This window comes from Lutra lutra, chromosome 17 (assembly GCF_902655055.1).
Source record: "Lutra lutra chromosome 17, mLutLut1.2, whole genome shotgun sequence".
Classification (NCBI taxonomy): Eukaryota; Metazoa; Chordata; class Mammalia; order Carnivora; family Mustelidae; genus Lutra; species Lutra lutra.
In genome coordinates this window covers 17,986,753-17,998,818 of record NC_062294.1, presented here as the reverse complement: position 1 = coordinate 17,998,818, position 12,066 = coordinate 17,986,753, and the positions used below count along the sequence as shown (strand labels likewise).

At 48.5% G+C, this 12,066-nt stretch overlaps 1 protein-coding gene across 2 annotated transcripts in view; it reads right to left on the bottom strand.

The window, feature by feature from the left end:
* RANBP10 (RAN binding protein 10) overlaps positions 1 to 11,784 on the bottom strand; it is a 68,463-nt gene extending 56,679 nt beyond the window's left edge. Inside the window, exons 1-2 of one of the 2 annotated variants that reach the window (XM_047711065.1) lie at positions 11,512 to 11,784; positions 10,611 to 10,722 (exon numbers count right to left, since the gene is read on the bottom strand). In XM_047711065.1, the coding sequence (XP_047567021.1) occupies positions 10,611 to 10,722; positions 11,512 to 11,746 (347 nt within the window). In that variant the 5' untranslated portion in view covers positions 11,747 to 11,784. Of the gene's footprint in view, positions 1 to 10,610; positions 10,723 to 11,511 lie in introns of those variants that run through there. The other variant, XM_047711066.1, reaches the window with a different exon arrangement.
* Between the last annotated feature and the right edge of the window lie 282 nt (positions 11,785 to 12,066).

Sequence of the window (12,066 nt, the reverse complement as noted above, 5' to 3'; positions counted from 1 at the left end):
CCTCTCTGTCTACTTGTAATCTCTCTCAAATAAATAAATAAAATCTTAAAAAATAAAATAAAAATGGTTAAAATGATACATGTCATGTATGCATCATACACCGCACAACACACACACACACACACACGTGTGCACACAGTCACCAATAACACCCCCCACGGCCCTGCATGCCAGCATTAGCCTCATCTGACTTTTCCAAATGAAACAAGGAAGCCCTGGCACAAGGTGCAGTGGAAAGCATCAGAGTATTCTGGCCTCCTGTCAGGGCCAGAAGAAAGAAGTCCTTCACCATAAGCAAACAGCAGATGACAAGGGTGAAGAACACCCACCTAGCTCTTCTTATTTTCTATCAATTTCTTCTTAGAGAGAAAGTGGATTTCATGGGCTGGCAAGCCCACAGGGACTTTTTTTTTTTTTTTTTTTTTTTTTTTGAGAGGGAGAGAGAGAGCAAGCAAGAGCACAAGAGTGGGGGGAGGAAGAAGCAGACTCCCCACAGAGCAGGAAGCCTGACATGGGGCTTGATCCTAGGACCCCAGGATCATGACCTGTGCCTAAGGGAGACACTTAACCGACTGAGTCACAAGGGTGCCCTACGCACTTTTAATAAATACTGCTTAAGATATATGAACCAGGGTGCCTGGGTGGCTCAGTGGGTTGAGCCTCTGCCTTCGGCTCAGGTCATGATCTTGGGGTCCTGGGATCAAGCCCCGCATCGGGCTGTCTGCTCGGAGGGGAGCCTGCTTCCCCCTCCCCCTCTGCCTACTTGTGATCTCTCTCTCTCTCTCTCTCTCTCTCTCTCTCTGTGTCAAATAAATAAATAAATAAAATCTTTAAAAAAAAAAAAAAAGATATATGAACCAATGGGAGCCTAGGTGGCTCAACTGGTTAAGCGTCTGACTTCAGCTCAGGTCTGGGATCCAGGCCCACAGCGGGCTCCCCGCTCAGCAGGGAGCCTGCTTCTCCCTCTCCCTCTCCCTCTGCCCTTCTCTCCTGTTCATGCTTGCTTGCTCTCTCTGTCTCTCAAATAAATAAATAAAAATCTTAAAAAAAAAAAAAAAGATATGAGCCAATGACCATTGCACCTGAACATATTTTTTTAAGATTCCATTTATTTATTTATTTATCAGAGAGAATGAGAGCACAAGCAGGGGGAGCGACAGGCTGAATATCTCCAGGCCCACAGAGCTCTGGTAGGAAGTGACGAAGAGGAGAGAAAAAAGACAAGCTCCTCGGTCTCAGAGCTGAGATGGCTCTTGGGGGCTGAGGGAAGGTACCAGCTCTGCTGCCAATCCTCTCAGTCACCAATGTCTCTGTCCCTTGCCCCAGACCCCCGTGGAGCTACTAAAATCTTACCTGATAGCTTCATCTTGACATCTAACACCTTAGCCACAGCTCAGCAGGCTGACAATCTTGTTCCTATCAGAATCTGCCCTAGATAAAGAAATCATCAGCCTCCGTAACAGAGATCTTGGGGACTATGGTTACAAAATGGTCCCTGGGAGACATTTCAGGAAAAGCACCAACTGATGTTTAGGTCTGAAATAAGGGCTAATATTTGGTGCTAGAAATTTTATTTCATACTCTGATGGGCCTGCTTAAAACCACAGTCCATCAGGACACTGGCTGCTGTGTGTACACGCTGCTCCTCCAGCAACCACAACCCCACGTGGCAGAGGATGTAGTTACCCACTGAGCCCATATCTGTGCAGGCCCCCTACTGAGAGATGGACCATAACAGAGATGAATGAACCCAGCTCAGCACCACCCAAGAAAAAACAGGCCTGAAGGAAAAGGGGCCTAGAGTCAGAATGTGTTTGTAGGCAGGAAGGTGGTTCTGAATGTGAGTCTGGAGATCCTCATACATCCACTGTCAAGAACACCATCAAAACACCCAGAGACCCCACAAGACAGGGAGGGGCAGAACAGTCCCCATGAGTGGTCACACACACTCTAGGTTCTGGCTTCTTCCCTAAGAGTCTCAAGCACCAAGACTTTCCAGAGCCTGTCACATTCAGAAACCAAACATACTGCCCTTACCAGAGGGTATACCTATTGGTTCCCCAGCCTAATATGAGTCTGGACACAGTAAATGCTCTTACTCAGACATTACCCTTAATCTTCTAGTTACAGGTATTCATCCAGAAACGGGCCTGGAGTTTACTGGTTTGTAACTTAGCATCTTTCATTATTTTCAGCAGGGGATCTTATTCAAGTAACTAGCCCACCATTACCTGGAAACTCTAAGTCCCAATGAGTTTGAAAACATCGAATTCCATGTATTAAACCCCTTTCTGCTTAAAATATCTGGAATGGTTTCTGTTTTCTGCACTCACCTCAACTGATACACATAATAGCAATAAACTACATTTGTTTAAACCTGCATCTATTTTTTTAATATAAAAAAATATGATTGAGATTAATTGAGAGAGAGCGCATGCACAAGTTAGGGGGGGGAGAGGGAGAAGGAGAGAGAAACTCAAGCAGACTCTGTGCAGAGCCTGTCCCAGGGCTCGATCCCATGACCCCAGGATCACGACCCGAGCCAAAACCCAGAGTAGACCGCTCAACCAACTAACTAAGCCACCCAGGTACCCTGTCTCTCTGCTATTTTTTAAATGTACACTGTGTCAGGTGTTGAAAAATCTTATGTATTATTTACATTTTGGCACATAAGTAAAAGCAAATATAACTACTAATAAACTCCTAGCACAACAGCTATTATTAAAAGAGAGCATTCTGTAAAATAGCCAATGTCAAGTTCAGATACATGGCTTTATATACTGGGTGATAACCAGTTCTACCCAGCAAACCATCCCCTCTGCCTCCCTTTGGTTCAGCTGCACCTCAGCAATGTCCTCCAGAAGAGACAAGCTGAGCCCTGACAGCACCTGGGCAAAACTGCCTTTCTGCTCTCTCATCTTCCAACAGCCTCCGTCCCTTTGACCAAAAAAACAGCAGCTGCCTGGTGCACTGCACATTAAGAAAACTCCTGGGGCTCTGTCTAGATAAGGATGAGCACTGTTATCGATCAGTAACATGTGCCACAGAAGCTGAGTGGGCAGATGAGGTATCTGAGCCTTGACACCTGCCCTCCCCATAACCTTAAATAAACTTCCCTGGAATCCCAGGCCATTCCTAAGGTTCAAGAGATAGGAGGGGAAGAGAGCACAACAGGGGTGCAAAAGACTTACCCAGCCCCTCCCCCACTTCTCTACACAGTCCAGAGCTATTCTTTCTGGCAGCCTCATGAGAGGGGCTGGGTTCTGTTCCATCACCAAGCTTTCCAGCCTCATTTCCAGCAACAGAGTCATGACCTCATATTTCAACAAAATGCCAGGATCCTGGAGCTACAAAGACATTTCATATGGATTTTGAGCAGAATTTCTGGAGAGGAAGAGTGACAACCTGAACAGGGGTGACATTATCCACCCCTCTCTAGTGATCCGTCCGTTCTTTGCAATTTGACCCCTGCCCACAGAGACCCACATTGGGAACCTTTATTCTTTCCTAACAGCCTCAGAATAGGATGACACCCCATGCTTCCCATGCTACTAAGTCCATCCTCCTGTGTTCCACCCCAATGGGCTCCTGCTTCCCTTCTAACAGAGAATCTCTCTTACATAGTGACCCATTTAGGGAAAAGAACAAACATTCCAGAAAACAAAACAAAACAAAAAAAACAACAATGAGGGCAGGAACTGGGTAGAAGGGATGTGCAGTGAATTTCAGGAATCTCTCGATTCAGGAATCTCTCGATTTCAGGAATGCTCGACTAAGGAAGCCCCCAGTTACAAAGAAGGAAGCCATACTCCCTACCCTCAGCTTCCAGCTTGGAGCCTAGGGGTGCAACACACAGTGAGCAGGGAGGTCCCAGGGAAGTCCAGATGTGCTCCGCACAGGAAAAAGTCCTTCCAGAAAAGTGGACATCGTGTGGACTCCAGTATTCTCACCCTGTATCAGAGCTACACCTCAGTAAGCCCAGCTAGACCTGGGCTTTAATCCCCAACACAGGTAGGCAATACGAACACTCGAAGATGTTCCAGACTCTACATACTCCATGTCTCCAGAAATGGTGCAATGTGTGACCAGGGAGAGATGCAGCCCACAGCTCAGCCTGTGCCCATGATGCCATCAGAACTGGAGGGCAGTCGGGAAGAACAGGGCACAACCACCATCTGTATCTGCCTTGGGCAAAGACAGAACCTACTTCTCAGGACAGGCAGGACAAAGCCTCCTCCCCCAGGTCCACAGATGACCACCTACTTCTCAATGGCACTGCACAATGCCACTGTGCATGGAGCGAGGGAACCCAGGGGCCAGCCACAGGCTGTCTCTAGGCTGGAGGGCCTGAGCTCAAGTTGCTCTACAGATCACAAACATGGCAGGTGAGATCGTGAATGAGCAAGCGGCTCTCTGGGTCTCCATGGAAAATTATGGACAGTGTCGTCTTTCAGGTGGGACTTGGCAAAAACCAAATACCAAAGACCAAGCAAAGGCGGAGTGCTTTCACCCCCAGGAAGCCTCTCTGGCCACCAGTCTTCAACATCCCTCCTCTGTATCTTACCATACAGGAAAAAGACCAGCCAAGAGAGAGAAGACATAGGCTTTGGGAAAACCATGCCTGGAGTGTGGGACCTAAAGCTACGGGCACATGCTGGACAGGGCTCTCAGCCTGAGAGGCTGCCTGAACCAGAGCAGCAATCTCTTCTGCCCCATCCACTCTCCAAGGTGTGGGCAGATCCAAAGTCCTCAAACACTGCTACCACCCTCAGGATAAAGCCCATGCTCCTCAGCCAGAGCATACAAGGTATTTCTGACCTGGCCCTTGCCTACCTCATGCTCTGTGCTCCTCATCTTTTTATACACCACTACTTATGCCTGGATCACCTGCTTCTCAACAAAGTGAAAACCTGGAACCCTCTAATTCATCCTTCCAGATTTAGCATCATCACCCCTTCTATGAAGGTTTCCCCAAACTTTCAGGTACAGAGAAAGCCCAACCTCTGGGCCACCCCTGGGTATTGCACACACTATGGAATGGCCTTTTCTATACCACCCTGTAAGGTTGTATGTATAGGCATATCTGCCTCCTCCCTAGATGAGCCTCAGGCCTGTGCTCCTGAAGGCCCGGCCTGGCACCGAGACTAAACAATGGGTGCCTCACTGTGGTATACAGAATTAATGATGAGTGCTTTGCTGCCTGGCCAAAGGAAGTCAGCTGCAAGTTCAAGCAAAGGCAGGCTGGCTGTGGCCAGCGCCTGGGCCTGGGCACCAGCTGCAGAGAAGAGCACCCCCCCTCCCACCTTAACTCCATCCTGTGCTCCAGCCCAGGCTTGCTGTTCTTGGGTAGAGCCACCCATCACATGTCAGGAGGCTGCTGCTGCTGGGATGATGTTACAGTCTATTTTGAGGGTCACACTGGAGCATCTGTCAGCCTGGCCAGCCACACCCTCCATGTGTCATCACTAAGAGCTGGAGACACCCACAAGTCCACAAACTCTGCCTGAGCAAGTCATTTCCCCTAGGAACCCTCAGCTGCAGGGCCTCAGTGGCTTTCTAACAAGATCAACCTGAATGCCCTTATCTCCTGGCACCACTGGCAGGGCTCTGATGTCTCCTCACCCACCAGACCCAACTTCTGCCATTCCCAGCACTGGTGACTCGGCAAAATGCAGCTGAAGCCCATCAGTTTGTACCAAGCTCTTAGCTCAAATGTAGCCCCTCCTTCTTTAGCTGTCTCTTACATTTAAGGAGTGCCCAGAAAGCCCAGCACCCTGACTTCAAGCCAGGTACTAAGCAGGTTCATTTTAGGTCCAGCAGGTCTCACCTGCTGAGAAACTCCTACTCATCCCTCAAAACCAAACCCACACTCTGCCTCCTCTTGCAGAGAATATTTCCGTCTACTCTCTGCTGAGTGGCCAAAGGCTTTCTGAGGACAAAGCTGTCCTGTGCTGGCTTTACCTTTATTCTCCCCGTACCTAGCCTAGCACATAGTAGGTATGACTAAATACTCCATGAACCCCTAAAATGAAACTTTCTAACTAGACTAGATTAGTATGTTCTTCTACAAAAATCATCGGAACAAAGGCCTTTCTAGAAAATGACATTGATAAATGGGTTCATAAACACCTTTTACAAATGTACTCAAAACTACAGAAAAACAAATTTACAGATTCAGTAAATCAAGCCCAGTACAGAGTATGCCACATTTCTCTGGCCCCATTCAGCACTTAACACCTTGTAGCTCTGTCTCTTAAGGACACTGTGATCCCCTAAGAATCCAACTGGACATTCCTTCACTCTATCCAGGGAGTGAACTCAATGGGGAAAGGCACCAGCAGAGACACGTATGTCTGGGATCAGGCAAGGACATCTAACAAGTTGGGCCACTCAAACCATGGTGCCAGGACAGGTCACCAAACATTCTAGGGGTTCAGGACTAACTCACAAAATAAACACATTATCAGGGTGCCTGGGTGGCTCAGTTAGTTGAGTGGCTGACTCTTGATTTAGACTCGGGTTATGAACTTGGGGTCCTGGGATAGAGCCCTGCTTTGGGTTCCCTGCTCAGTGAAGACTCGGCTTCTGCTTCTGCTTCTCCCTCTCCCCCTCCCCAATGAGGTCATATTCTCGTTCAACTAAATAAATAAAATATTTTTTTAAAGACTTTATTTATTTATTTGACAGAGAGAGCACACCCACTGAGCCACCCAGGTGTCCAAAGAAGATCTTTTTATTAAAAAAAAAGGATTTGGGGGCGCCTGGGTTAAGCCTCTGCCTTCGGCTCAGGTCATGATCTCAGGGTCCTGGGATCGAGTCCCACATCAGGCCCTCTGCTGGGCAGAAAGCCTGCTTCCTCCTCTCTCTCTCTCCCTGCCTCTCTGCCTACTTGTGATCACTGTCAAATAAATAAATAAAATCTTTAAAAAAAAAAAAAGGATTTTCTGGGACATCTAGGTGGCTCAGTCGGTTAAGTGTCTGCCTTCAACTCACATCATGATCTCAGGGTTCTGGGATCAGGTCCCACATTCAGCTCCATGTTCAGCACAGAGTCTGCTTCTCTCTATCCCTCTCCCCCACTTGTGTGCGCACATGCACGCACTCTCTCTCAATTAAATAAAAATAAAATCTTTAAAAAAAAACAAAAGGATTTCTGTCTCTCCCTCTGCCCCTCCCCACCCTTATGTGCACTTCTCTCTTTCTCTCTCTCTCTCCCTCCCTTTAAAAAAAGATATCTTTTAGGGCGCCTGGGTGGCTCAGTGGGTTAAGCCGCTGCCTTCAGCTCAGGTCATGATCTCAGGGTCCTGGGATCGAGGCCCACATCGGGCTCTCTGCTTAGCGGGGAGCCTGCTTCCCTCTCTCTCTCTCTCTCTCTCTGCCTGCCTCTCCGTCTACTTGTGATCTCTCTCTGTCAAATAAATAAATAAAAATCTTTAAAAAAAAAAAAAAGATATCTTTTAAAAAAATAAAATCTGGGGCGCCTGGGTGGCTCAGTGGGTTGAGCCGCTGCCTTCAGCTCAGGTCGTGATCTCAGAGTCCTGGGATCGAGCCCCGCATCGGGCTCTCTGCTCAGCAGGGAGCCTGCTTCCTCCTCTCTCTCTGCCTGCCTCTCTGCCTGCTTGTGATCTCTCTGTCAAATAAATAAATAAAATCTTTAAAAAAAAAAAAATAAAATAAAATCTAAAAACAAACAAATTTAAAGACATATTGTTGGGGTGCCTGGGTGGCTCAGTTGGGTAAGCAACTGCCTTGGGCTCAGGTCATGATCCTGGAGTCCCAGGATTGAGTCCCACATCGGGCTCCCTGCTCAGCAGGGAGTCTGCTTCTCCCGCTGACCTCTCTCCTCTCATGCTCTCTCTCTCTCATTCTCTCTCTCAAATAAATAAATAAAATCTTAAAAAAAAAAAAAAAAAGACACATTATCATCTGCTCCAGCCACTTTTCAGAGACACCGTGAGGCTGGAACTCAAGCATACAGGAAAGCTATACAACACAACTGGTTAACACCTGGGTCACAGACCAAACCTAGGTTAGAAACTCGCCTCCACTACTGACGGGAAACAAATAATGATCTGATCATTTTCTGCCATTTGCCTCCTCGAACCCACTATCTGGCTACATTCTAGCCATGAGACAGCTTTCAGGGATTCCATAAAGAGGCCACGAGGCGGGGCGCCTGGGTGGCTCAGTGGGTTAAGCCGCTGCCTTCGGCTCAGGTCATGATCTCAGGGTCCTGGAATCGAGTCCCGCATCGGGCTCTCTGCTCAGCAGGGAGCCTACTTCCCTCCCTCTCTCTGCCTGCCTCTCTGTCTACTTGTGATCTCTCTCTGTCAAATAAATAAATAAAATATTAAAAAAAAAAAAAAAAAAGAGGCCACGAGAAGACATTCATATACTTGCTATCTGACAGTGGTCAAGTGAAGCAGGCCACTACAAACACAGAGGATGTGAGGCCTTTGTTAAAACTGAGGTTTCCAGGTCAGCCTATTGGTTATATTAACACATATAAAAATGCTGGCTACAGAAACTGATAGAAGATGCCCAACTTTCTTTAAATCTGCAGGCAAAAACTATAGTAAGGACAACTAACAAGACACAGGGCCTCTTCCAGCAAGATCCACTTACAACTGAAATGTGAAAAGCCAGTTGAAGGAATTCAGGTCTCTACATTTAAACACTCCCCTTCTGGGGGCGCCTGGGTGGCTCAGTGGGTTAAAGCCTCTGCCTTCGGCTCAGGTCATGATCCCAGGGTCCTGGGATCGAGCCCCGCATTGGGTTTTCTGCTCAGTGCAGAGCCTGCTTCTCTCTCTCTCTCTCTCTGCCTGCCTCTCTGCCTACTTGCGTTCTCTGTCAAATAAATAAATAAAATCTTTAAACACTCCCCTTCTGAAAAAGTATTCTCTTTTCTCACTAGCTCAGCGGTTATCTATGATTGGGAATACAGAGAAAACAATTGATTTTCCTCCCTAAAGTCCAAGTAATGCCCCTCGGTCTCTTTGGCAATATGAGACTCCAGCCACTGCCATTTCAGTCTCTACCAAAACTATTTCTGCACTGTTTAAGAGGCCGTTCTCGGGCGCCTGGGTGGCTCAGTGGGTTAAGCCGCTGCCTTCGGCTCGGGTCATGATCTCGGAGTCCTGGGATCGAGTCCCGCATCGGGCTCTCTGCTCAGCAGGGAGCCTGCTTCCTCCTGCCTGCCTGTCTCTCTGCCTGCCTCTCTGCCTACTTGTGTTCTCTCTCTCTCTGTCAAATAAATAAATAAAATCTTTAAAAAAAAAAAAAAAAAAAAAAAAAGAGGCCGTTCTCATTCACCCTAGTTCAAGCACTTTGTGCTTTGATCAGATGATGGGAAGGGAAAATAGAAACTTTAAAGCCCTCCAATAGTATGTTTCCTATCTTTAAATTAACTAGACAGGATAAAAGTTGAAAGATGTAATAGCATGCCATGATCAGAATTTCAGAATCATGGAACCCCGGGGTTAAAGGCAGCTTAGGTGCTGGCCTAGCTCTCCATAGCACAAAGAGACTGAATCTGCGCCTTCTACCCATGGCCACACAACCATCCCAGGCAAGGATGACACAATTTCACTGAAGAAGCAGGCAAAGCTCTTGACTACAGCAGTCCTCCCCCAGCACAGCCCCTTGGCTGGGCATTCTGCATGCACCACAAGAGGGGCAGTCCCTAAGAGAGAGGAAGTATTTTGAATGCTCAAGAATACATATTCAGGGTTGGCACGAAGGTCACTGGTGTAGTTGGCAAACTTCCCACATCAGACCTAGGGTCTAATGAGGAAAGCTTTTCCAAGACAGCTGAAATCATGTTATTTCATAAGTTAAACAACTGCTATGTCACAATCAATGGGAAAAAAGAGAGTAGGAGAAAAAGGGAAAAAAAGAAAAATGAGAAATCTCCCCTCTGACTTCCAGGTGTGTGCTTAGATCACCCTAAAATAAGGAGCCTCCTTAATGCTGACTTTAATGAGGACCTTCTTAAAGCTGGTCCAACTGGTGTTCAAGTCCCTGGACTGAAAAACAAGTTTATGAGCAGCAAGGTCACCTGATTCTGACCATGTGCATACTGTTTACCCTGAGATGACAGGCCAGTGGCTGCCACAGCTATGATGAATGCTGTGAAGACTCTACTATCCCTTTGAAGCCTACAGAGGCCTCTATGTGACTAAATGCCATAAAAAAGAACCCTGAATGCAGCAAGAGTGTGAAAGGAGGGAAGTCACAAATGCCAAAGGACAGTGGGGAAAATCCCATTCTGGATACTGAATTGTTAATGTAAACTTGTTACTGGTTTCCCCGACTTGTGAGGTATCTCATTACATAATCACTTTAGAAGTGTAATCACTAAATCTCTTTAGAAGTCCCCTCCTCTACCTGTTGATGGCAATGCACCTACTTGCCATCAACAGCTGCCGCTTAAACCAGGCCATACCAACAGTCAGGTAACAGAGGCAGCCCCACTATTCAACCCTCTGTAGCCCAGACCCACATAGCTCAGGAGCTCACATCAGTCACAAGTGTCAACCAGGAGACCTCGAACTCTGACCACAAGGAACAGTTCAGTGCTGGGGAAAAGAAGATGGTAAGAAGGGGCTTACCCATCTCTTCCTTTGCTGACAATCTTCACCTCAAAGTAATAAATGCCACAGGCAGCAGGTATGGGGTGAGTGGCACGCACTGAGGCAGCATCTTTGTGATTTTTACCATGACCTAATAGGAGAGAGCAAGGAAGAAATTTCAGCAGAAATGCAGATAGAAGCCTTGTTCTTTTCTGCTCCATGGCAACTTCACCCCTTCATGGCCAGAGGAAGCCCTTACATAGTTCAAGAAATAACTAGAGAACAACTGAGCAAACACATAAGCCTCCCACTTTTGGCTCACTTCCTTCTGTGAATAGCAGCCCTGCCAGAGACACTTTCTCCCATACAAACCAAAGGAGGGTACAGGCAATGTGGATGCATGTGAGAGATTCCCAAGTGCTCCTGGCAGTCTCTCCAGAATATAGAGAGCCCACCTGGGAGATCAGGGGAGGAGGAGGCAGCTCTGGAAGTCCATCCCCATTAACTTTAATAAAGAACTCCAATCTCTGTCTGTGATGTCTGGCAGGTGAGCAAGCCCAAAGGCCTCTGGCTAATGGAGGGGATGTGACCACCCCCTTCTTCTGACACTCCCAAAACTAAGCAGTGATGAAAGGCCCAGCTGGAATTGGAGCTACCCAGGATAAGCAAAAAGGCCCTCGGGTGGAAGGTCCAGCCCTGCACTGGGTTTGGACACCTGTTGCAGTTCTCTTGCCATCGGGTGTCTCAGGGGCACAGCAGTCTAGAGAGTCGACCCTCGGCCTGGTCAGCCTCAACACCGTGGACACCCCGCAGGGGCCAAGGCCTAACCTGGAGCACCCAGGCCAGGGAAGGGACGTGATATGGCAGGGGTCGGGCAGCACAGGTGCCCGGCAAATGCTCCGGTCATCCCCCAACCTCCCTGGGTAGAAGAGGCCGATACCTTTGTAGTGGACGCGGAGGTTGCCCTGGGAGAGGCCGATGTAGTTGTACTTGTCCTTGGGGCTCCAAGAGCGCGGCAGTGGCGTCTCATGCTGGTTGACCGCTGGGTACAGGCGCTGAAGGCGCCGGCTCAGCTCCTGCTCCCCCGGGGACGGCAGCCCGCCCCCAGCGCCCCCACCAGAGGAATCTCCAGCCTGCGGGCTCCCAGCTCCCGGGTCCACCGTCGCCGCCGCCATCTTGGAGGGAGCTGCTATTGTGTCACTGGGGGCGGGGAGGAGCGGGACCAGATCCTCCCCGCTCAGCCAATGGCCGACGAGCCTACAGAGGCCGCAGGGAAACCGAGTCCGAGTCCGACACCTCTCTTTGGACATTGCCAGCCTTCGCCACATTGAGGACTCCATATCCCACAATGCAGAGCTTTCCAGAGGCGGGACAACCCGGGCTCGTAGGGAACTTTGGGAGATGTAGTACATATCTGCTCAGTCATAGGCCTGTTCGGCGAGACTTCGGGAAACCAAAAACTACAATTCCCGCTGGCAAGGCGGATCCAGGCCCT